The sequence below is a fragment of the Lotus japonicus genome, chromosome 6 (assembly GCF_012489685.1).
Source record: "Lotus japonicus ecotype B-129 chromosome 6, LjGifu_v1.2".
NCBI classification, from domain to species: domain Eukaryota; kingdom Viridiplantae; phylum Streptophyta; class Magnoliopsida; order Fabales; family Fabaceae; genus Lotus; species Lotus japonicus.
The window spans coordinates 3502627-3530084 of NC_080046.1; the positions used below are offsets into that span (position 1 = coordinate 3502627).

General features: G+C 39.8%; 1 protein-coding gene across 1 annotated transcript; it reads left to right on the top strand.

The window, feature by feature from the left end:
* Positions 1-4298: 4298 nt before the first annotated feature.
* LOC130726655 (protein RETARDED ROOT GROWTH-LIKE) lies at positions 4299-27211 on the top strand. The gene is made up of 7 exons (XM_057577959.1): positions 4299-4759; positions 5519-5627; positions 16874-17036; positions 17368-17516; positions 17601-17752; positions 26607-26721; positions 26831-27211. Exons 1-7 carry the CDS (start codon positions 4356-4358, stop codon positions 26966-26968), a joined length of 1230 nt encoding a protein of 409 aa, XP_057433942.1. The 5' UTR covers positions 4299-4355; the 3' UTR covers positions 26969-27211.
* The last annotated feature ends 247 nt before the right edge of the window (positions 27212-27458 follow it).

Consider the following 27458-nt stretch of genomic DNA (forward strand, 5'->3'; position numbering starts at 1 on the left):
GTTGGAGGGATTTTGCTCCACTCCATTTCCCTCCCCTCCCCTCCTAAAGTTTGAACCAAACAAAATCAGGTTTTAAAAATCCCTCCCCTCCCCTCCCCTCCCCTCCATTCTCCTCCAACCAAACAATCCAGGAAATGAATAAATATTGAAGTCTGGTGGTGATGCTTCTGAGAGAGAGAGCGTGAGTTGCAAGTGGGAGAACAAGTGGTGAGATATTTATTGAAGATATTTTGAGAAGATATTTTTAAAACCGGTACGAATTGATTTAGACACCGAATGATTTAACTTATAGAGTTAAGAGAAAATATAAGGATGATATATTACTATATCAAAAATTATGAGAAACTCTATGAAATAATGAAATATAAATTTGAATCACTTTGAGCAAAATAAAATGATACAAAGATAGAGGAAATGAGTAAGAACTATGTCAACAGATGATTTGAGATAGTTAGAGCAAATATGACATTGTCATATTATGCATTTAAGCTAGAATAAATTATAAGGAAAATGATAATAATATTAGGTGCTTGCTGTGGTACCTTAATTTAAATGAGGGTACGATACCTTAAATGATGTAAAACCTCTTTATCTCCAATTTTTTTAACTTCTAAAAGCCTCTAACACCATCATTCATGAGCATTTTAGTAGATTGCCTCATTATCTTGTTGTTCGCCAGACCCCAATTTCCATATCTCACCCTTATTGTGGTCAATAACTCTCTTGTTCTAACATCGCATACATTTTCACTTCCACCACTAGATTCTAACTTAAAAAGAGCTGCAACAACCGGCATGACGTCAAAGATTCCAACAAAAGTTAAAAAGTCTAAGATTCTCTCTTTCTCTACCCTTCAATTTCACAATTTCATCTAGTCGGGGTACCGCACCAAAAAAAAATTCAGGGTACCACAGAATTTGCCATAATATTATTATCATTGGAGGGGAAAAGATAACCGTTAGATAGCTCAACCAACGTTGAATTGAGCTTATCAAATGAAACAAGGAGTTATGACCTATTAAAAATAAGAAGACTAATAATATTATTTCTATTTTCAAGGGAACTCTAGAAAATAAAATATTTTGAAACTAATTATCATTTAAATAATTTCCTTGATTTGTAATTAAAATCAAGTCAGAAAAATAACTTAAAAAAATATAGAATATAACCACCCAATTAATTAATATAACAAAATTAAATAAATAAGCTAGTTATTTATTTTGGGTCTTACAAGTATCAAAGCTTTAAATTCCACCTACTCATTGTGGGTAGCTAATTAAGATAATGTTTTCTTCTCACGATATTGTAACTAAGTTGATAACTTCCTTATTAGACATTGACTTCATATATAGGTGACACTAATTCTATTTTATAACTAGTGATTAAACATATTTATTTTACAATTTGTGAGCTTGTAGGTAGCATAGGTTTGAGCTTCTGTCCGTTAGTGTATAGATATAGTCATGTGATAGTGACACCATTGTACTTCTTACTTTGCTTTGTCCTTTGTCAGAATATGTGATCTTGACTTTGCAAAGCTTCTTCAAGAAGCTATTATGAGCTCTTTTCTAATTTGTCTTCAATGGTCATTCTTCAGACTCTACATCTTTCATCATTTGATAAACCTTGTTCCACTCAGACGATCTGCCTTGATTGCTTTCATGCTTATGCCATATTTCCTTTCTTCAGACGATACTCTGCTTCATTCATTCTTCATGTTGGTCACTAGGAGTTTAGAGATAAGCTTTGACCAATTACTTGAAGCTTCTTTTCAGTAGATGGATTGTCTTGATAGTGTGTTGCCCGAATGAGTAGATGATAGTAGGCAAAGACAATAAGCTTTATTCCATTTCTCCATTTATTGTATGAGAGAGAAAGACGAAACTTGATCTTCTCGTCGTTGTGCTTGTTTTCTTGATCAACGTGCTTCATAGGGTATCACTTGGTTTCTTGCACTTGACTTTCTCCTCTAGCTTGTCAGAGATGTATTTCAAATTCGGTTGGCGCTCCTTCTCTGAATATTGTTTCATTCGTTCAATCTGAGATAGACGATGAATGTAGACGTTGAGTGCAGTCTTCTCATACGATCTGATTGCTTGAGTTGTTCTTGCATGAGTTGACCTAAAGCGTTGACTTCTTCTTCCAAATACGGTCTTGATTCTTTGACTCTAGATGTGTAGTTTGTCTCGTATCTTGATCATTCTTCTCTTCTCTTGCTCAGACGATGTAGCATATTTGACTTTCTTAGCTTGTATCGTCTTCCCTTGTTGCTTTGGTTTTTCTCCTCTTAAGTTGAGAATCTTCTTGCATAGTCTTGTACTTTGAATATCATACGATAAAGGATGTGAATCATAACTGTTGTTTTCCTGAAAAGTAATTCTTGTGAAGCTTTAAAGCATAGGACCTAAATCCCTAAATCTCATAATTCCATGGTGGGAGGATCTTTCACACTGCATTTGATTGATATTGATGATGCACCTTGGCTATGTCGTAGATTTTCAATACATAAATAATGATTCCTTTTTGTGAACTTTCATTTGCGTGACTGTTACCATCAAATGAATTATTTGCTTGGGAGACCATTTTAAAATTATCTAGTAAGTCGTATACCGAGTGCCCATAATAGTGAGCATCAAACATCTGCGCATTTATAATAACATTAAATAATGACTCAGAATACCAGCGTTTGAATTGATCTTTAGGAGGCGGAAACCCCCTCAATTTTCACCACCACTGATAGGTTTGGATGATGCTGGCATATAGTGCGAAAACTTTTCGTTGTCACGTTGCGTGGGTAAGAAGTAGACCTTAATGAAGAGTGAATGCTTGTGTGCAATTTTTGCATCTAGAATGACTGCGAAATTAGCATGTACTTATAAGTGTTCTAAGTCAATTTCAACGATTGAGTTAACTTTGCATAGAGGCTTATGCATCTACTTCTATTATTACTCCTACTATCAAAGAGAGGAAATGAGCTAGTGTGTGTTTCGACAATAAATCTAAACACAAACCCCACATCAAACCATATCAAAAGGAAAAAGAAGTTAATTAAATGAAAACAAAATGAAAAGAATCATCAAAATATATAGGGAATAACCAATACTCCATAGGGCACCAACCTTCACTTAAAGAGCTTCTATCCTTGTTTTTGCATGTTAAAAGAACAATAAAAGAAATTTATGAGGGAAGAATAAAGATATTTTAGCGTCTAGTTCTCTATGTGTGACCATTGAGAACTAGAGCTATTTTATCTTAAGTTTATGTTATAGTTTTTGCTGATCTTGATCCTGTCTCTTTAGTTGAACCCAATTAGCGTATTCTTTCTAATGATGAGATGTTAGAAAAGGGGGACAGACCATAACGCCTTATTTAATAGGAACACACCCTTTCACCAAGAATCATGTCCTAATGTTTTGTTATTTCTATTTCAGCCTATCAATAAATAAAAACACTTATGATGTACACATTATGAAGTCGATACCAAGTGAAATGTTACAAACCGTAAAATTAATCTATAGTAGACCACTCTAAAAAAGGACAATCTTTAAGATAAACTTAGAATACATGTTTAATTGTATATGTAGGACCACATATTACATAAATATCTAACATCCACCTCAGAAACAACAATCCAATGCACCTCGCATACCCAAAAAATCCAAATCCTGAAGAAGTAGAAGAAACCTAGAAAATTTATCTAAGGAAACACTAACATCATCGTAGAACCTAGAAAGAATAAGAGACATATAATTTGTTCATCCAAATCCCAAAATTTCAAAACCCAGAAACCCCAAAAATTAAAACTACATGCATTTGCAACCTCTTTCTATGCTAACATCATCCTAGAAAATTTAGAAGAATAAACCTAGAAAATTTAGAAGAATAAATCCCAAAATTTAACTATGAACCTCTCCCTCTTCAATTTGTCAACCAACTCTTATCTCTCAAATTTTGTTGTTTTTGTAACAAATGGAACAAGAAAAACATAAAAAAGAAAGACTATCTTAGAACATTCCGGCATAACATTGAGATCACTAACGAAGGTCTCCTTCCAAACACGCGGAAGTGCATGCATCCCAGAAGCATACTAAGCTAGAGCATCCGTCACACTATTCCGCTCGCGAGCAATGCAGATGAACGTAACACTCCACTCCCAAACCAGCATCATCGCTTGAATAACATCAACTAATTTATGAATTGAAAAAAATTGCTTATTTTTTCATGTGTTTTTTTATGGAGAAGCAAATACGTGACCTTCTGAAAATAATAATAAAAAAGGGTTAGTTGAAGTGTATGATCGTCTCACACTCTCACCCTCCTTGTTTGTGTGTTGTGACTGCAACCCAAAACAAAAGATGTGGCGCACCTTAGACACCACCCATTTCACCCTCAAAACCCTGCGCCTTCGCTCCTTCCTCTTCTCTTCTTCTTCTTCTTCTTCCACCACCAACATTTCATGTTCTTCTTCTTCTTCTTCTTTCGCTTTCACTGCATCACTCATTTCTCACTCTCACACTTTTCTTCCTCTTCCTCCACCAGCACACTGTAATATCCAACATGTTTCGTTCTCCACCACCAGCACCCGCCATTTTGGCCCCTCCGCCGTCGTGCGCTGCGTTTCGTCATATCCGACGCTCGACTGGAACGACGCCGTTTCATGCTCCGAGGTTGATGCCGATGCAAATGCCAGTGATTCAACGCTTGAAGACCAAGATTCCAAGCCTTCCATACCCGTTAGAGCCTTCTTCTTCTCTACCAGGTATCTCATAGCAATTTTATTTATTTTATTTTATTTCTGGGTTAAGCAATTCATGGTTAATTTTCATTTTATTTGTTTTCTTGGGTTTTGTTGCTGTTAATTTGAAATTCAAAACAGAAAAATTCGAATGAGCTGTTTTCAAATGTTCTTATTAGGTGATTTTATTTACCAATATTACATTTTTTAAAACATATTCTAGACCCATGAAAATAAAAGAAAAGAAGAGTTTCAGAAAACAGAATAATTGTTTTGGATGAAACACTTGAATCCAAAGGAATGACAAAATAAATATTATAGTGTGTGAATGTTAGGCATATGTGTTTGATAAAAAACTGATGTTTTAGAATTAAATTGGGAACAGATTGTCTATGCATTTGAATCATGTTGCCAATAATTCATTGTCATGTATTGGTCATATTCACACACGTTCACGTGACATGTAGTGAATGGTGATTGCCTGCAATGCTACAACTACTTGACAAGATAAATCTTCTTCATGAGTTAGAGCTATTAGTGCCAGAGATATAAATAGATTTCGGCATCATTATGCAGTGGTCCTTAATTGCTGCTACATGACCTTAGGATTTTGGGGTTGTTAACAACAAAAGGGGTGATATCTTGAGTGTGTGAACTTTTGGAAAATTCAGCTATTACGGGAAAGTAATGGAGATTTTCCTGAACCAGATAACTAAACTTTCTATCTATTTGATTGCTTTCTGTCCTATATATTTATATAGCTCACTTTCATTTTTTATGTAGTGTTGATTTAAAAAGCTTGGTGGAGCGGAACAAACCAAACTTTGTCACACCCTCGTCACGGATGACTAATTATGTAGTTCTTAAGTTTGGTGAAGTTTGTGATTCCAAGGTCCGTCTCTTTTGAACTATGCTTGTGTTTTCCCTCAGTGCATACCCTTGTTCTGCTATGTTTTTCTTATTTAATAATTCTTCATTATTGTGAACATGCTATCTAGGCACTACGTATCCTATATGGTGAGAAATAAGTTACATTGCTGCTGTTGCCTTTGTTATATGCCTTTATCCTCAGTACTATATTAGAAAGATGTATAATTGTATACATTTAAAGGGCATAATAAATTCATACCACTACCTTGACATTTGGCACATATAACACATAAGTGCGTGGACTTAATCGACATGTTTTGTTTTAATTTTATTTGGCAGAAAGATAATGGAATAGTATTATGACTTCAAAAAACTATTTGCTGACTATCAATTCTTTTTTCTTATCTTTTATTCATGAAAGTTTTGGATATCAAAAACACAGAGACCAAACTCTTGCCATAGGTATATAATAGATATAGACATAGATAGAATCCCTTTATAGTGAGGTTTAGAGTAGAAAGCGTGGATATGACACTGGACATGAATACGATATGACATTGACATATGAAATTACGAATAAGACAAGCTCTGGAAGTTATAAGAAACATCATGGAGATAAATACAAACTTAAGAAATAGCAGTTTGCATATCAGGGCTGGAAATTGCAGTTTTCTTGAAAGCATCAGCTGCATTGTTTTCAATCCAATGTTTGTACTTAATCTCAAATCAAATCACACTAGCTTTTAGATCCACCTTTGTTTCTTATCTCCGATAAGCCTCTTCTCAGCCTAGAGTTTGAGACCTTTTTGGTCTGTGATCTTTAAAATGTCTTCCTACCAAGTAAATTTTTCCACTTTTGTACGGCCAACACTACAACCATTATCTCTTTCCCTTTATAGTGAGGTTTAGAGTAGAAAGCGTGGATATGACACTGGACATGAATACGATATGACATTGACATATGAAATTACGAATAAGACAAGCTCTGGAAGTTATAAGAAACATCATGGAGATAAATACAAACTTAAGAAATAGCAGTTTGCATATCAGGGCTGGAAATTGCAGTTTTCTTGAAAGCATCAGCTGCATTGTTTTCAATCCAATGTTTGTACTTAATCTCAAATCAAATCACACTAGCTTTTAGATCCACCTTTGTTTCTTATCTCCGATAAGCCTCTTCTCAGCCTAGAGTTTGAGACCTTTTTGGTCTGTGATCTTTAAAATGTCTTCCTACCAAGTAAATTTTTCCACTTTTGTACGGCCAACACTACAACCATTATCTCTTTCCCAGAAACTGACTTATTTTGAGCCTGTTCTGACAATGTTTGGCTCATATACGCAACTAGTTTTTCTTCTTGGATAAACACTGCTTCAACACCTTTCTCGGAGGCATTAGTCTCAATTAAGAAGGTTTATTCAAAGTTTGGGACTGCGAAGACAAGGAGTGTAATGTCATGGTCTAATTGGGCTTGTCAAAAACCCACTGAGCATCCTCCTCTAAGTCCTTCTTCAGCTGCTGTGTAAGAGTCCAAGCTCTCATTCCATAAGTCTTCACAAATTTTTTGCAGTACCCGGTCAACCTGAGAAACCCACTGAACACCTTCACATACATTGGTGTACGATAGTCCAACAATAATTTAGGCCATGGTCCCATGCACTCCCCCCTGCCACTGCCAATTAGGCAGTTATTTTGACCACCATCTCTGTCCTAATTCTTATCAGCCGCATTGCACCTCATATTTTGATCAGGTGCATCACACCCCTTATGATTCCTAGCATTAATGGAGAGTGTTAGTATAGCTACCTGTATAGAATTAGTTTCAGTTACTGTTAGTATAACGAACAGGTTTTTATGGTGTAGGTTCTGTTTTAGTTAGTTGAGTTGCTTCCTTTAGAAGCTTTCTCTTCAGATCAGCATATATACTAGTTTTTGTAAGTGTTAGTTTCTAAGGTGAATGTACTTCAGATTCCTCTAGGTTCTCTCTCTCTCTCTCTATATATATATATATAATTCTAATATAGTATCATAGAGCTTGTCGATCCTTGGCCATGGAGGGATCACCACCGCCGCCTTCGCTTCCTCCACCGCCTTCTCCGCTGCAAAACCCTTTTGCGCCTCTTTCTTCTCATCCGATAACCTAGAAACTTATGGACAAGAATTTCTCGCTGTGAAAACATCAAATTGAGCCAATTGTTAAAGCTTATTGTCTTCATTGCTTTGTTGTGGATCCTTCGATTCTGATGAGGTAACAGAATGAATTGCAAGATTTATAAGATGAAATGGTGCTGGAAATGATAGTATTGATGACAGAAAACGATTACAGAATGAAAGATAGAAATATTGCTAGAAAACTCTAACAATCCCAAAGAGGAGCACTAATGGCTCTCTCCCCAAAAGAGATCTTACTCTCTCTCCTCTAACAGAAAGATAACAATCCTTGGTCCCCTAAAAGACATTCCAATATTCCCTTATACTAACTAACTACAGCTCAGCATTATGCAGCATCTTTTCCCTTCCTCCTCGTGTAGACTTTCCAAGCCTTGGGCCCGCCAAGGCCCACCCTAGGATTTGGGTTTCTATCAACTCCTTCTCCCTTAAGAACAGCCTTGTCCTCAAGGCAGAACTCAGGGAATTGGCCTGCAAGAGTCTCATTATCTTCCCAAGTGACTTCTTCTACAGATTTGTGCTTCCATTTGATCAAGCTTTGCTGAACCTCTCTGTCTCCATGCCTAACAGTCCTGATCCCGAGGATGGATTCAGGATATACATCATCAGATTCCTCTATGCCCAGATCTGTAGGTAGTTCCCCTTGGACTTGATAGTTACCAATGGCTTTTTTAAGCACTGACACATGAAAAACTGGATGGATCTTTGACTCTGCTGGGAGCTTCAGTCTATATGCCACAGCACCCACTTTGGCTTCTATCTGAAAAGGACCATAGAACCTGGCAGCAAGCTTTTGATTAATTCTCTTAATCACAGAGTGTTGTCTATGGGGCCTGAGCTTGAGAAATACCCATTCTCCTACCATGAAACTCAAATCCCTTCTCTTCTTATTTGCATAGCTAGCCATTTGTTCCTGAGCTCTCTTCAAATGTGCCCTGAGCTGCCTTAGTGCTTCATCCCTCTCACTCAACTCTACAGCAACAGCAGCCACTTTGGTTTCATTGGTGAGGAACTTAACCACAGGAGGGGCCTTCCTACCATATACTACCTCAAAAGGTGTTTGTCCAATGGAACTGTGGAAAGTGGAGTTGTACCAGAATTCAGCCCAAGGAACCCAATGGGACCAGGTTTTGGGATGATCAGAAGCAAAGCATCTCAAATAGCTCTCAAGACACCTATTAATGACCTCTGTTTGGCCATCAGTTTCTGGATGATAAGAAGAACTCATCTTCAATCTAGTCCCCTGCAGTTTGAACAACTCCGACCAGAAATGACTCACAAATATAGGGTCTCTGTCACTGATAACTGAATTAGGAATCCCATGTAGCCTTACAATCTCTTTGGCAAAAACCTCAGCAATGGATTTTGCAGAATAAGGATGTTTCAACAGAATAAAATGGCTGTATTTAGATAACCTGTCTACTACCACTAAGACAGCTTCATACCCTTTTGATTTTGGTAAACCAGTGATGAAATCTAAAGATAAGTCTTCCCACACTGCATTGGGAATAGGTAGAGGCTGTAGCAACCCCCCTGGTGACACTGCACTGTATTTTTGTCGTTGGCACACATCACATTCCCTGACAAAATCCCTAACCCTTTTCTGCATTCCTGGCCAATATAAAGAGTCAGCTAACCTCCTATAGGTCCTCAAAAACCCCGAGTGTCCCCCTGAAAGAGAAGCATGGAATTCCTGTAACAGCCAAGGAATTGATGGGGATGTAGGTGCTAAAACCAATCTGTCTTGGTATAATAGAATTCCCTGTTGGACAGTAAACCCTGGCTTAGATTGTGGAGATTTCAGGACTTCCTGAGTGAGGTTCTGAATGTAGGGATCACTAGCAATCTCCTCCAGAATTTTCTTCCTATCTTTCCACAAAGGAAAAGACACCAGAGTGTGGAATTCACCCTCATCATAGCACCTGGACAAGGCATCTGCAGCCTTATTCTCCAGCCCTGGCTTATACTTTACCTCAAATTGATAGCCTAAGAGCTTGGCTAACCAACATTGCTGGTCTGGGGAAGAGACTTTCTGTTGAAGGAAGTGTTTCAAGCTCTTGTGGTCAGTGTAGACAGTGAATGCTCTTCCTAACAAGTAATGCCTCCAATGCTGGATGCATAAAACCAGGGCCATAAGTTCTTTTTCATAAACAGACTTTGCAAGGTTGCCATTAGATAGAGCTTTGCTGAAAAAAGCAATTGGTTGCCTTTGCTGCATTAACACAGCCCCTATCCCTCTCCCTGCTGCATCACACTCTACTTCAAAGGGCTTGGCAAAATTGGGCAGAGCCAAGACTGGGGAACTTGTCATAACCTGCTTGAGCTGTTGGAAAGCTTTTAGTGCTTCTGGATTCCAAGAAAAATTGTCTTTCTTGGTGAGCTCAGTAAGAGGTTTTGCAATTTTTCCATAGTCCTTAATGAATTTTCTGTAGTACCCAGTGAGTCCCAAAAAACCTCTCACCCCTTTGACATTTTTTGGCTCAGGCCAATCTATAATGCATTGGACCTTCTCAGGATCCACTGCTACTCCCTTCCCTGAGATAATGTGTCCAAGATAGTCTATCTGTGCACAGCCAAATTTGCATTTGGCTTGATTGGCTACAAAACAATTTCCCAGCAGCACAGTTAAGACTAGATGCAAATGCTCCTTGTGTTCTAACAGATTTCTACTATAAATCAAAATGTTATCAAAGAAAACTAACACAAACTTTCTAAGGTAAGGTCTGAAAATGTCATTCATGATAGCTTGAAAGGTAGCTGGAGCATTCATTAAGCCAAATGGCATGACCAAATACTCATAATGACCATTGTGAGTTCTAAAAGCAGTTTTAGGAATGTCATCTTCATGTACCCTAATCTGATGATAGCCTGATTTTAAATCAAGTTTTGAGAACATGCTTGCACCATTTAACTCATCTAATAATTCATCTACTATAGGGATTGGATACTTATCTGGTACCGTAGCTTTGTTCAAAGCTCTGTAGTCCACACACATCCTCCAAGTATTGTCTTTTTTCTTCACCAAGATGACAGGGCTGGAAAATGCGCTCATACTAGGCCTGATGATCCCTGCTTCCATTAGCTCCGCCACTTGTTTTTCTATCTCCTCTTTCTGATGATGTGGGTATCTATATGGCCTCACATTGATTGGACCATGTTCTGGACTCAGAGTAATTTGGTGGACCTTGCTTCTTTCAGGAGGTAATTGAATCTTCTTCCTGAAACCTTCTGGGAACTCTTCAATTACTTCCCTGAGTTGCAGTGGTATATCAGCCACTTTCCTGGTGATTTCTGCTGATTGTAATTGAGGCCACCACCCCTCCAAATTCTCTCTGCCTTGAGTATCCTTTAGGAAGGAGTGAAGGTTACTTTGGTTGCTATCATTTCCCTTCATTCCTTGCAGGGTCACCATCTCTTCCCCATGGACAAATTGCATTGTCAGAAGTTTCCAATCCATCACCACTTTCCCTAGTGTACTGAGCCAGGAAATTCCCAACACCAAGTCCAAACCCCCTAAGTCTAAGACCAAGGCATCAATGACTATCTCAATCTTCCCTAACTGAGCCTTAATTCCTCTACAAAATCCTGTAGTAGTCACCCTGTGGCCATCCCCCAACTTGATTCCCCTTGAGGAGATAGGGGTAATCTCTAGTCCCAGAGCCTTGGTAATCTTGGGGGAAATAAAATTGTGACTCGCTCCACAGTCAATTAAGATAAGTAAAGCCACACCATCGACTTGCGCTGCGAGTTTCATGGTTTGGTACTCCCCCATACAACCCAGAACACCCATGAGCTTGCATTCCACTGGTTCTTCTTCTTCACTCTCTTCAAGTTCTCTTTCCAGCATCACTATCTCACCATCCTCACCCATGGTTTCTCCTTCACCCAGAATTAATACTCGCAGTGCTCGCTCAGGACACTTGTGCAGCGTGGGATGATATTTTCCCCCACACTTAAAGCATAGTCCCTTCGCTCTCCGATTCTCTATCTCATCCGCTTGAAAGCTTCTGACCCCTCTCCACCGATCAGAGTTGCCGGTGCGATGGTCGCCGTCAGTTTTCCTCGCCGTCGATGACAACGACGAAGCTGGTTGCGCGTTCGACCCATACGAGCTAGAAGATCGATTCAGACTTGACCCACTGGATTTCACGAATCGGGTTGTGTCTCTACTTGAAAACCCGCTTCTATTGGCGGTTGGGCCGGCCCAATTCATTTGACCCGATCGCTCCAACCCGTTTTTCCTAACAACCCGTTTCCCGTCATCTTCTTCTTCCCTCAACTCTTCCTCCACATCCTTCGCGATCCGCATCATCTCCATACGAGTACTCGGATTCAGTGTTCGCACCCGTCGTCGAATCGGTGGCTTGAGTCCACTCATAAAATAGCCCAGGTATTGATCCTCTGGTAACCTCCCCACTTGTGAGGATAACAGCTCGAAAGCCTCCACAAACTCCTCAACGCTACCGTTCTGCCTCAGCGTCGATAGTTCCTCAAAGGGATTCTCCAGGCGCCGGCCTCCATAACGCGCAATCAAAGCTCGTTTCAGTTTTTCCCAGGATAGCTCGTCTTCCGTCTCCATCAACAGATTGAACCAATGGATCGTCGATCCTTCCATGCTCAAGCGAGCCAGTTTCACCTTCAACTCATCAGGTGTGCCCTGTACATCAAAATAAATCTCAGCTCGAGTGATCCAAGCAACTGGATCATCTCCTTCAAACACTGGCAGCTTCACCTTCTTCCCGGCGAGGCGCGATTCTCCGGGACTGGAATCCCCAGATGATGCTTCACCCTCATGAACCACTCTCTTTCCCATCTGCTTGCTCAGTTCAGTCAGCAACAGACTCTGTTGTTGCAGTTGAAGAGCAAGTTCTTGAAGCGTCGTGGTCACCGTACCCATTTGGTTTTCCAGAGCTTCCATACGATCAGTCATCTTCGGTGGCATCTACCAACACTGGTTCTCGTGGGATGGGATGATCCGGCAGGTCGGACCAATTGATGAGGTAACAGAATGAATTGCAAGATTTATAAGATGAAATGGTGCTGGAAATGATAGTATTGATGACAGAAAACGATTACAGAATGAAAGATAGAAATATTGCTAGAAAACTCTAACAATCCCAAAGAGGAGCACTAATGGCTCTCTCCCCAAAAGAGATCTTACTCTCTCTCCTCTAACAGAAAGATAACAATCCTTGGTCCCCTAAAAGACATTCCAATATTCCCTTATACTAACTAACTACAGCTCAGCATTATGCAGCATCTTTTCCCTTCCTCCTCGTGTAGACTTTCCAAGCCTTGGGCCCGCCAAGGCCCACCCTAGGATTTGGGTTTCTATCAGATTCCACGTCGTTTCGCCTCTGATGCTGTACGAGAAGCTGGTGAAGTGAATCCTTTGTACACTGCTTGGGAGGTTCAGGATCAATTTCTTCTTTCCTGGCTTCAATCATTGCTTTCAAGCCCCATTCTCATTCGCCTGATCGGCTGTGCACATCTTATGCAGCATCAGGTGGAATCAACAGTGGCATCGCTCACCTCAGTGGAATCAATATTGAAATTCTTCCTCTCCAAACCTTCATCAGGTTCCTGGCCAGAATTATTCATCAGGATTTCCAAGTTTTCATTCGCAGATTCCTCCTTCACAAAGGCCTCATGGTTCTACCGATGCTTTCTCTTCCTATCCTCCACAGGCAAATGCTATGCAGCATTAGGTGTCAGTGTGTCACCTTCATTGCCTGGTTCCTTCGGAGCACCATCCTCCTCTATGACTTCTCGATCTTGGTTCCCAGGTTGGGAGCTTCTCATCATGTTACTGCTGATATTCAGAGTTTTCAGCACTTGACTCCATTTGAGGGACCGGATCTCCTCTATCGTTTCACTGTTAGGATTTTTCAGATCCTAACAGTTATTAGTTCTTCTTCTATTTCTTCCTCTAATCCTCATACTAGTCTTACTCTTAGGAATCTTCTCTATGTTCCTTCCATTACTACAAATCTAGTTAGTGTCAGCCAATTTGCTAGGGATAATAGAGTCTTTTTTGAGTTTCATCTTTATGTTTGTCTTGTCAAATCTCAGGAGACAAATCAAGTTCTTCTCCAAGGTTGTCTTGATTCTGATGGTCTATACAAATTCTCCGATTTCAAGTTCACTCATCTCTGTTCCAGTCCTGCTGTCATTGCTGCCAGCACTCTTGGTAGCACTAGTTCTTCTTTTTCATCAAATAATGCTGCCAATGTTTGGCATTTACGTTATGTGATCCTAAATCAATGTTCTTAAAAAGCATTACAATTTTGTAAGATACCTTTGTCAAATGAAGTAGATGTTGATTTTTGTAAACCGTGTGTTTTGGGCACGTCTCATAGACTTCCCTCTTCTCTTTCTACAACTGTGTATTCTTCACCATTAGATTTGGTTTTTAATGACTTGTAGGGGCCCTCTCCCTCTACTTCTGGTTATTCATATTATATTACCTTTGCTGATGCCTATTCACGTTTTACATGGATTTATCTTCTTAAAACAAAATCTGATGCTCTATTAGCCTTTAAACAATTCAAAATTGCTTTTGAGTTGCAACTTAATACCAAGATTAAGTTCTTATAAACATATTGGGGGGAGAAGTGTTGTTACTTTTCTTACATATTGCTTTGTTGGAAGGGAATGGAGTGGAGGGGAGGGGATTTTTTAAACTTACTATGTTTGGTTAAATTTTAGGAGGGAACCAAAACCCTCCTAACTCAATTGTGTCCCCTCCAAAAGTGGAGGGAATGGGGGGGTGGGGGGTGGGGGGGAAATAATTCACATGACTAAAATGCCCTTACAAATTGTTTAAATTCTAGTGTACCCTATCAGATGCCATTTCTTCTGAGTTCTTCGCACTTCGTAGCCTGTTCCTTCCTTCTTCCAAATTTTATCTTTGCTTTTTATATGTTTCTTTATCTTATCTGATTTTTTAATGTGTTTTCTTTTTTACGTTAATAACAATACTGTTATTTTATACTAATAAACAACGTTAATAATTTTTTTTTATTTCTTTTATATTAATCAATGTTAATAACAACAATTGTTATTTTCTAATTGTTGTATTTTTAATATATTTTTTCTTACATCACAGATTTTATGATTGTTTTTTTCAAATAACCAATAAATATATAAAGGGTGTAAAAGTAATATAGTTATAAAATCTCTTATCTCTTTATAAGTAAATGGTTACTTTGCCCCCTCCCTTCCCTTGAACCAAACAAGATAGCTAATTAAAATCCCTCGCCTCTCCTCCCCTTCCCTCCCCTCCCCTTCATTAAAATCCCTCCCCTCCCCTCATTTGAACCAAACAGACCCCAAACAGACCCTTAAGGAAATTTTCATCGCTCATAGGCTGATTTGCCCTCATACACACCATCAAAATGGTGTTGTTGAGCGCAAGTATTGGCTTATTGTGGGTTTGGGTTTATCTTTGCTTCCCCACGCTTCCATACCTACTGATTACTAGGATTTTGCTTTTCAAACTGCAGTATATGTCATATATCTTCCTTCCTCTTCTATCAATTTTGATATTACTCTCTTTTTTTTCAACAAGTGTTTGGGTGCTCTAGTTTTCCCTTGTCAGACCAACACTCATATGCTTGATTTCAGGTCCCAAGGATGTCTATTTCTAGGCTACTCAACATCACATTGTGGCTATAAATTCCTTTCACCTTCTGGCCGTGTCTACATTTCCAAAGGTGTTATCTTTGATGAGTCAAAGTTCCCTTTTTTTTTTTTTTTTCTCTTTAGGTCCCATCAATCTGTTTCTGCTACTCCTCCTTTAACTTTGCCCAGTATTCCCACTGTCCCACCTGCTCCTGACCCTCATATATGTATGTCTCCTACCCCTTCCCCTCTTTCCTCTATACACTCTTCTGCCCATTCTACCCCCACAAGTTACTGCACCAGTCTCTAATGTTTCTGGGCCCACTTCTTCACCCTCTTCTTTAGTCTGTCAACCACGTCTTGAATACACTCCCAAGCAAACTAGGTGTAAGTTTGCTTGGTTAAGCCCGTCTTCATCCTACTCTTCTTCATGTCCAAATGGAACCTACCACTGGTAATCAGGCTCTTGTTCATCCTCATTGGGTTGCTGCCATGCAGAGTGAGTATGATGCCTTGATTAAAAATGGAATTGGTCCTTGATTCCTTTTCCGCCCAATAGAGAGGCGATTGGTTGTAACTGGGTGTTTAAAATAAAAGAGAATCCTAATGGTTCGGAATAAATACAAGGCACGCCTTGAAGCAAAGGGTTTTATCAACAACCCGATTTTGATTACACGGAGACTTTCAGTCTAGTTATCAAACCAATTACCATATCTATGTTATACTCACTCTTGCCCTCACACAGCACAGGACCATCCAATGTAAATACTGCCTTCTAGAATGGCATTCTTGAAGAGGAAGTGTACATGCAAGTGCAACAGCCTCAAGGGTTTGAGGTTGACAAGAAAAGTGTTTGAGGTTGATAAAACAAGTGCAACAGCCTCTTTCTTTGACACGCTTCTTGGAACTGAAGACCAAGCTCAATGTTCGGGATTTTCTTTCAAGAGACCCTCCTTCAGGTTGAGGGGGGGGGGGGAGTAATAGTGTTAGTATAGCTACCTATATAAAATTAGTTTTAGTTACTGGTAGTCTAACCAACAGGTTGTTATAAATATAATGTCGGCTTTGTTATAGTTATTTGACTAGCTTCCTTCATAAGCTTCTCTTCAGATCAGTATAAATACTAGTCTCTGTAACAGTGTTAGTTTCTAAGGTGAATATACTTCAGATTACTCTAAGTTCTTTCTCTCTATAATTCTAATACACATAAACCCTATTAATCTCTGTCCTTGGGCCTGCATCGGTTTATGCTTTCTACTTATACTTGTGTGCTGTCTTGGTTTTCAACTTTCTCGTTATTCTTTTAATCTGAATCTAAACAATAACGACTATAACAACAAGTTTGAGATCTCCATTCTCACATTATAAGCTGTAACTATTTCGATTTAATATTGTGCACCTACTGCATTCTCAGCTGTTTTATAGATATTTAAATTCATAAGACCAGTGTAGGAACTGCAAACTACTTTTCGTTTCAGGGTATGGGTACTTGTTTCTTGAATGGAAGCAGTGGCTGTTACATGGTGGTTTTTCAGTATGGATCCATTGTATTGTTTAATGTCCCCGAGCATGAGGTTGATGGCTATCTGAAAATTGTTAAGAAGCACGCGTCTGGTTTGCTTCCTGAAATGAGAAAGGACGGTGAGTAGTTTATACCTTATTTGACATTACATAGTGCATAGGTTTATTTTTTTTCGTTCATCAAATCCTGTAAACAGCATATCTGACGTTCTTAACTATACTCCGTATTGACTGAGGTTAACATCTTAAATGGTTTTCCAAATTTTTTTAGTAAAGCAAAAATTTATGAATTCGGAATGACTGAAGTGATGTTAGCATATTAGAAGAGCGGATTTGGTTGTTGTGATTAAATTTATTTATGGATTATATAAATGGTTCCTTGGTCTCAAAAGGTTTTATAGATTAACATGCTTTAACATAATCTGATTTTTACTCTGTTCGGAGATTTTAGAGTATGAAGTAAGAGAAAAACCAGCTTTAAGCACATGGATGCGAGGAGGACTAGATTACATAATGTTACAATACTTGGACGTTGATGGAATTCGAACTATTGGTAGTGTTCTAGGTCAAAGTATTGCTCTTGATTACTATGGACGACAGGTATGTTTTACGAAAGGTTTAGATATTCTGATATTTAGATATACCTTATTTTCCGCTAACATCTTCCTTTCATTTTTATTCTAGGTTGATGGAATGGTTGCAGAATTTACAGACATAAACCGTGAGATGGAAGCAACTGGAAAATTCAAAATGCAGAGGAAAAAACTTTTTCAGTTGGTGGGCAAAGCAAATTCAAATCTTGCTGATGTGATTCTAAAGCTCGGACTATTTGAGAGGTAAGAGTTCTGTTCGTCATAAAAAATTCTGTTGGTTAATTTTTAATATTTGAAGTTCGAAAGAGATTTAATTGTGTCTAGTTTCAAATTATTGGAAGTATTTTTATAACAATAACTACCACCAAAGTATATCATGTATGCTAATGCCATAATGTTTTCTCATGAATTAACACCAAAAATATACCATTTAACTCGAAATATCTCTGATTGGTTTGGCTTATAGTTTCCTTGTAATGGGCTATACTTCATCTGGTAGCAAAAGATCCTGCTATGACATGTTGCTTCTTAGAGGTCCAGGAAATTGGAGCTCCATGACCTGAAACAAGTACCCAGAAGTACTTTTCTTATCATCCAAATCACCGCTGTAATCAGAATCTGGAAAACCAATCAGGTCCAGCTCCTTTCCAACCATCTTCTGTCTTGGAAACAATATGCCATAGTTTGTAGTACCCTGCAAATACCTCAGAGTTCTTTTGGCAGCAGCTAAATGCGATTTCTTAGGTGCACTCATGAACTTGCTGATGAGTCCCACACCATAGGAAATGTCAGGTCTTGAATTGCGCATAAATCTGAGTTAACCAACAAGTTGCTTGAATAGAGATGCATCAGCATCACCTTCATCATCCCTCCTCAACTTGATATTCACCTTAGGTGGAGTTGTCCCTGGATGGCAACTCCCCATGTTGAATTGCTTCAGAATGTCTTTGGTGTACTTTTGTTGGTACATGATGACTCTTGCAGCAGTATACTTGAATTGCATGCCCAGAAAGTAACTCAACTCCTAAATCTGACATCTCAAACTCAGACTTCAGAACAGATCCGAGCTTTGCTTTGGTTGGCTCTTTATCTTATGTTGCAAACCCACACTCTAGGCCCAGATTTGGCAAAGTCTATGAGAGGAGGCCCAAGCAAGGGACAGCTGTACCTGAAGATCCACCTTCTAGAAGCTTGGATCCCAAGATAACCGACTAATGAGGTGGCAACACACACATGGGTGAGGGGGGGACCATAGGGTATCAACCTAGGGAATATATGTTGGTTTGGAGAGAGAGTGAGGTAGGCAGAAATTAGTCTGGACTGGGAGAGATTGAGCACTCTCGAATTGCTCAAGTTTATCTTGTTATTTTCTTCCTTGTATTTCCCTAAACACTGCTTCTGGGTTCATACCAGAGGATTCAGTGCCTTAATAGCATTCAATCTTCTTCTTTCCTATTACATTTTTCTGGTACCCAACATTGGTATCAGAGCTCCCGATCCAAAGGGAGCTTTGTATGGTACTCACCCGCAGCGCTATGGAGAATCGGGTTGACAACTTGGAGCGTTCCCTCACCGAGATGAAGGAAGTGGCTCACGAACAGTTTGAGGAGCTCCGACGACTCTTCCTGAGTCGCGACAATCGGCGAAGGGGTTGTTCCAACACCCCACGCCATCGAAGAACCTCACGCGATGCGAGCTCAGTCACCGCAAGGAGAAGCGATTTCGGGTCACAACCCGGGTCGCGCTCTTGGTCTCGAGCTGCGACGCACGATCGTGAGCAGCACGAACCCTATCATCACCGTCACCATCTGCGAGCAGTCACGGGAAGGCGAGTCGACATTCCGATGTTCAACGAAAGCGACGCGTATGGCTGGATAACGAAGGTCGAGCGTTTTTTCAGGCTCAGTCGGGTCGAAGAAAGGGAGAAGATCGAGATGGTGATGATCGCCATGGAAGATCGTGCCCTCAGCTGGTTTCAGTGGTGGGAAGAGCAAGCTCAGGAGCGAGCTTGGGAACCGTTCAAACAAGCTCTGATCCGCCGTTTCCAACCGGATCTTGTCCAGAACCCGTTTGGACCTCTACTCAGTGCCAAACAGAAGGGTAGCGTCATGGAATATCGAGAAGCCTTCGAGCTCTTAGCTGCACCCATGAGAAACGCTGACAGGGAGGTGTTAAAAGGGGTATTCCTGAACGGTTTGCAGGAAGACATCAAGGCTGAAATGAAATTGTACCCAGCTGATGACCTCGCTGAGCTGATGGACAGAGCACTGCTGCTCGAGGAGAAAAACTCCGCTATGAGAGGAGGGAAACTGAGAGATGATGACAAACGTGGGTGGAAGGAGAAAGGAGGAACTGGGGGAAGGTATTTTCCCAGTACTGGAGACAACAAGGGGAGGTTTGCTAACTCTGCTGCGAATCACCAAAACAGAGGGGGAACTGGAACTGCTGAAAATGAGGGGAAAAATCTTGTGAACAAAGGGGGAACAGGAAGCAATGAAGGAAAAATTCCTGAGAAGAAGTGGAATGGAGGGCAAAGGCTCTCTCAAACCGAGCTACAGGAAAGAAGTAGAAAGGGGTTATGCTTTAAGTGTGGGGAGAAGTGGGGAAGGGAGCACATATGTGCCATGAGGAATTATCAATTGATTCTGGTAGAGGGGGAAGAGGAAGAAGAGGAAGATGAGGTTTTCGAAGAGGCTGAGGATGGGGAATTCATTTTGGAAGGAAAGGTGTTGCAATTATCCATGAATAGCAAGGAAGGGTTAACCTCTAATAGATCTTTCAAGGTCAAAGGAAAGATTGGGAGCAGGGAAGTTCTGATATTGGTGGATTGTGGGGCAACCAGCAACTTCATTTCTCAAGAGCTGGTGGTGGAACTAGACATACCTGTGATTGCCACTTCAGAGTATATAGTGGAGGTGGGAAATGGGGCTAGGGAGAGAAATTCCGGAGTATGTAAGAACCTGAAGCTAGAGGTTCAGGGGATTCCCATTACTCAACATTTTTTCATCCTAGGCCTAGGGGGAACAGAAGTGGTGCTGGGAATGGATTGGCATGCTAGTCTTGGCAACATTAGAGCAAATTTCCAAAAGCTGACCATTCAATGGGAGGTTCAAGGACAGAAAATGTTCTTACAAGGGGAACCATCTTGGTGTAAGATTGCTGCAGGATGGAAATCTATTAAAAAGACTATGGAGAAGGAGGGTGAAGCATATTACCTCTCTTATGAGGGGTTGACTGAGGATACAAGGATTGCAACTGAGATTTCAGAAGAGATAGAGGGAATCCTAGCAGAATTTCCTGAAGTTTTTCAAGAACCAAAGGGGCTACCTCCCAAGAGAGCAACAGATCATGCCATTTTGCTTCAAGAAGGAGCTTCCATACCCAACAGTAGGCCCTACAGGTATCCATTCTATCAGAAAAATGAGATTGAAAAATTAGTAAAAGACATGCTCAAGGCAGGGATCATTAGACCCAGTACAAGCCCTTTTAGCAGTCCTGCTATATTGGTGAAAAAGAAAGATGGAGGGTGGCGATTTTGTGTGGATTATAGAGCCCTCAACAAGCTTACAATCCCTGACAAATTCCCTATACCAATTATTGATGAACTGTTAGATGAAATAGGAGCAGCTGTGGTTTTTTCAAAACTTGATTTGAAATCTGGTTATCACCAGATTAGAATGAGAGAGGAAGACATTCCTAAGACTGCTTTCAGAACCCATGAGGGCCACTATGAATACCTAGTCCTACCATTTGGCCTATCCAATGCACCCTCAACCTTTCAAGCACTCATGAACCAAGTCTTGAAGCCCTATCTTAGAAAATTTGCACTTGTATTTTTTGATGATATCTTGATATACAGTGAGAGTGAGGAAAAGCATAGGGAACACTTGAGGAAAGTTTTGCAAGCTTTAGAGGATAACCACCTGGTGGCAAACCAAAAGAAATGTTCTTTTGGTCAACTGGAATTGGTGTATTTGGGGCATGTGATATCAGGACAAGGGGTAGCTGCTGATCCTAACAAAATCAAAGATATGTTGAACTGGCCCACTCCAAAAGATGTGAAAGGATTAAGAGGTTTCCTTGGGTTAACAGGGTATTATAGGAAATTTGTGAAGAATTATAGTAAACTGGCCCAACCTCTCAACCATTTACTCAAAAAGAACAACTTCAATTGGAGTGAAGAGGCAGCTCAGGCTTTTGAGAATCTGAAGGTGATCATGACAACTGTGCCAGTTTTGGCAGTGCCAAATTTTGCAAAAACCTTTGTTCTAGAGACTGATGCATCAGGAAAAGGGATAGGGGCTGTACTAATGCAAGATGGGAAACCAGTGGCTTATATGAGTAAGACACTTTCAGAAAGAGCACAGGCCAAGTCTGTATATGAGAGAGAATTAATGGCAGTCGTGATTGCAGTTCAGAAATGGAGACACTATCTCCTAGGGCAGAAATTCATCATACATACAGATCAGAAGAGCCTAAGATTCTTGGCTGAACAGAGGTTGATGGGAGAGGAACAGCAGAAATGGGTATCCAAATTAATGGGATTTGATTTTGAAATCAAATACAAGCCAGGAATTGAGAATAAGGCAGCAGATGCATTATCCAGAAAAATGCAATTCTCAGCTATATCTTCAGTTCATTGTGCAGATTGGGAGGATTTAGAAACTGAGATTATGGCAGAGGAAAAATATAGGAAAATCATGCAAGAGCTGATCACTCAAGGCACTTCTGTGGCAGGGTACCAATTGAGGAGAGGGAGATTACTCTATTAAGGGAGGATTGTCATTCCCAAAGGGTCTGGGAAAATTCTCACCATATTACAAGAGTTCCATGATTCTAAACAAGGGGGACATGCAGGCATTTTCAGAACCTATAAGAGGATTTCTGCTCTCTTTTTCTGGGAAGGGATGAAGCTGGATATTCAGAGTTATGTACAGAAATGTGAAGTATGTCAAAGGAACAAATATGAAGCACTCAGCCCAGCTGGCTTCCTACAGCCACTACCCATCCCTACTCAGGTATGGACTGACATTTCCATGGATTTCATTGGGGGGCTACCTAAAACCATGGGGAAAGACACAATACTGGTATTAGTGGACAGATTCACCAAGTATGCTCACTTCTTTGCACTCTCACACCCTTATAATGCAAAAGAAGTTGCAGAACTCTTTATCAAGGAGGTAGTCAAACTACATGGATTTCCTACATCCATAGTCTCTGATAGAGACAGAGTTTTCCTAAGCACCTTCTGGACAGAACTATTCAAATTAGCAGGAACCAAATTGAAATTTAGTTCTGCATACCACCCACAAACAGATGGACAGACTGAGATTGTAAACAAATGTGTGGAGACCTATCTTAGGTGTATGACTGGGACCAAACCCAAACAGTGGCCTAAGTGGTTGTGTTGGGCAGAATTTTGGTACAACACCAACTACCACTCTGCCATCAAAACCACACCCTTCAAAGCATTATATGGGAGGGAAGCACCTGTGATCATCAAGGGGACTGATTCTTTAACTTCAGTAGAGGAAGTTGAAAGGATGACTGCTGAGAGGAACTTACTTCTGAAAGAGCTCAAAGAAAATCTGGAAAAGGCCCAGAACAGAATGAAACAGCAGGCCAATAGACACAGGAGAGATGTGCAGTTTGAGATTGGGGACATGGTATATCTCAAGATACAGCCTTATAAGCTCAAAAGCCTGGCTAAAAGGAAAAATCAGAAGCTTAGTCCAAGGTACTATGGACCCTTTTTAGTGATAGACAAGATCAATCCTGTTGCTTACAAGTTGCAATTACCAGAGGGCAGTCTAATCCATCCAGTATTTCACATTTCCTTGCTCAAGAAGGCAATTAATGAGGGAACTCCTTGCCAACCATTACCCAGCTCATTAACAGAAGATTGGGAGCTCTTAGTAGAACCAGAAACTATTCTAGGAACAAGACAGAAGGAGAATGGGAGCATTGAAGTTTTGGTTAGATGGAAAGATCTTCCAACTTTTGAAGATTCCTGGGAAGACTACACTGCTCTGCTGGAACAATTCCCTAATCATCACCTTGAGGACAAGGTGATTCTTCAAGGGGGGAGAGATGTTGCAAACCCACACTCTAGGCCCAGATTTGGCAAAGTCTATGAGAGGAGGCCCAAGCAAGGGACAGCTGTACCTGAAGATCCACCTTCTAGAAGCTTGGATCCCAAGATAACCGACTAATGAGGTGGCAACACACACATGGGTGAGGGGGGGACCATAGGGTATCAACCTAGGGAATATATGTTGGTTTGGAGAGAGAGTGAGGTAGGCAGAAATTAGTCTGGACTGGGAGAGATTGAGCACTCTCGAATTGCTCAAGTTTATCTTGTTATTTTCTTCCTTGTATTTCCCTAAACACTGCTTCTGGGTTCATACCAGAGGATTCAGTGCCTTAATAGCATTCAATCTTCTTCTTTCCTATTACATTTTTCTGGTACCCAACATCTTACAAAATTTAGTGTAATACATTGTAGGTTTTATAGTTTTGGGGTAATTTTCTTTAAGCTTAGCGGTAGCATTTCTTTTTTATCACAAGTCACTTTGAAAATATTCCTCCATTTCATCTACCTTGCCTGGATATATGATTGATATCATATGGACTATGTGCAATGGGAGAGAGATCACAAGGGGACGGCAGAGAAGGAAGATGAGTTTTTATGATGTGGAAATCCACATAAAAATTATCTTTCTGAAGAACTAAATATAGGTATGAAAATTTCCTTAAACAGTACATTGAAATCAAATTTTGAAAAACAATGTTTAATGATTCATTTTGAATTTGTTTCCCAGAGACTAGGAAGGGAACATGAGTAAACCATTTGGGAGAGGAGAGAGAATATAGGGAAATCTGAACTCAAGTTATTGAGTTTTAAATTTCATTGTATGTGTGTGTTTGTATGTATATTTGTCTGTGTGTGTGTGTGTGTGTGTGTTTGTATGTATCTATGTCTGTGTGTATACTGTATACATGTATGTACGAAAACATGATTACTTGATTGGATTAGATACATTCCACAATTAATTATGTGGTTTAAATATAATAGTTTGACACTGATAGGTACATTGAGTTAGTTACTTAGTTAGAGGGTTACTGAGCCATGTTGCTTTTAAATAAGAGTGAGTTAGAGAGCATTAGTCATCTTTTGGGATCACTATGTAATTGGGAATTAGGGAGAGTGGCTTGGTCTCTTGGTTTACTCAGCATTGTTGTAGTTCTCTATTATAGAATAATATTTGTTTCTTGGTTGGTTCCTTTTATTGATATCAGAGGCTCAGAGCACCGATTCAGGTGCCCTGGCCGTGAAAATCCTTCAGCAAACAGCATCTGAAGTAGATGGCTGGAAACATAAGGGAGGATTACATGGGTTGTTCATTGTCACCACAAGTGAAGGAAGTAGGTGCACTTCTGAGAATTGTGGAACGAGATGGAAGATTGGAGAAAGGAAGATGTGAGAAGGCAGAAGGAGGAACAAGAAAAGAAAGAATTGGCAGCCACAGGGGAGGCATAGCAAGTGGCAGCGGAGGCAGATATAGTAGTCTTGAGTCTCATGATGATGGAGAACCAGGAGGAGGACGAAACAGGGGTCATTGTCCTCATTCAGCAGTTGTAAGACGGTTTGTCAATGGTGGAAATCCGGACGCAAATCTTTCGAAGGTGGAAGAAGGAGGAATTCACCGTTCTATTCATGGTAGAGTCAAATATTTGACCATAAGGCTGAAGCCCAAAATACTAACAAATGGGGGTCAGATGGAATGGGCTTTTAGGGAAAGGTTCTATGCTGCCAGAAAAGGGATTTAGGTGGGAGGAGGAATTTTGGGATTTGGTTTTAATGCCATCCTTATAGATATTCATCTCAACCCCTTCCGCACTTTTAATGTGCTGAATGTATACTTTGTGTACTGCACTTATAAGTGGGGTATGTAATTGATTCCCGCACTTAGAAGTGCGGTAAAATTGAGTCACGAGAAAATGAGTGGGTGGCATTAAAATCAGTTCCCAGGAATTTTTGTGATTTTCCCTGTTTTCTAATTTTAGGCTTGTATTCAGAGATTGTTCCCTATGTTCAGGATATTGGTCCAACACATCATACATAGCTTACTATTCACAATGGGAGCTTAGCTATAGATTGGACTTGTGCCCAGTTCCAGACCTTCTAACCCATTGGCAATCAAGTGCTATGTCATGCAAACCTAATGTTTCTGCTGAATTAGGAGCTGGGTTTCAAAATGTAATTGTCACCATTGGGTCGTTGGAATAACTGTTCATTTTTGTAGCTTGTATTCAGTCCTTCACCTTGAGGACAAGGTGAATTTTCAGGGGCGGACTATTGATAGGTACTTACTACTTAAGAGTTATTTACTCAGAGGGTTTGTGAGGCATGTTGCCAAGAGTGAGTTAGAGAGCACTAGTCATCTTTTGGGATCATTGTGTAATTGTGAATTAGGAAGAGTGGCTGAGTTGGTTTACTCAGCATTGTTGTAGTTCTCCGTTATAGAATAATTTCTGTTTCTTGGCTCGTTCCTTTCAGAAACCTGATATTAATTAATTTTATCTCATATGGAAGTGTATGTGAGCACACAATCATGACGATCAGGGTTAAATTTAACTACAATGATCTTGACACATGGTTGTTAATGGTGGATGGCGGCCTATGGCAGAGAGCCAAAAACCTGCCATATATGACAAATAATGTCGGCCTTTGGTAGAATATGGCGCATTATGGCAGGATCTCACCCATGGTTGGAGCCAAAAAAAAACTGTCATGGCGCGCCATGACCGATATTTGATAACACTGGATTGACCACCTGTGTATGAGATGATTGCATTAAATACTGACTGTACAATATATGGATTGTCAAAATTGAAAGTTATTTGATAAAGTCATGTGGCCATGTTTAAATGTAATGGTTACAATCTACTCCTTATCTCTCACGACAAAAGATACTCGTAGTTGATACTTCCACGCACACGCATGCACACACACTCTCTCTCTGTCAGATTTCGAAGTTAGAGTCACTTTATATGGGCTTCGTCGAACTTTAGAAATTTTAAATGGTTTTTGCAGATCAGATATTGCTTGGAAAGATGCCAAATATGGTCAGATATGGGAATATCTCAGGGATGAATTTGAATTGACTCAGAGATTTGCAAGTCTTGATTTCAAGTTGAAATTTGTGGAGGTGTAACTTTTATCTTGGAAACACATTTTCTCACTTGATTCTCTCTATCTAGGTTTTCTATTGATTTTTTACTTTGTATTTGTAACTTTCCCCCCTCTCAAATTTGCAGCACAATATCCGGTTTCTACAAGAAATTCTTCAAAATAGGAAATCTGATTTCCTAGAGTGGCTCATTATTGCATTGATTGGTGCTGAGATTCTTTTGTCTCTCTATGACATTATTCAACGGTCTCCCATGAAACTTTAGTAGCATGATTTCTGCTGGTAAGCATGGCCAGCGTGCTTTTGAAGGAGTGTAGCTTCCTAGCACTTGGAGCTACTCATTAGTTTAAGATATTGGTGGCCCATGCTCTTGTAAATAGCTATTTGAAACCCTTCAACGTAGTTCTTTAGCAGTCAGTTTGTATAACTGAAATCTATTACTGCATATTTTGTTGTAATGTAATTTTTGTCTATTGCATCAATAAATTATTCTGTTCAATTTTGAGAACCCAGAGCGTTGCTAATTTTGATGACCTATTACTGATCAGAATGATAGGTTAATTCCTGTGCTTATGAATCTCTTTTAGAACTCTTGCACTTGCCACACAAGAATGTATTAACTTTAGGTAACATTTGAAATGGAAATGAAGCGAAAGAGTAGTTTGTTCTATTCTCACTAATCTCATTTTTTCAGTGGAGATAAATGTGTTATGTTCTAGGTAGCATGTGTTCACTAACTTTAGGTAACATTTGTG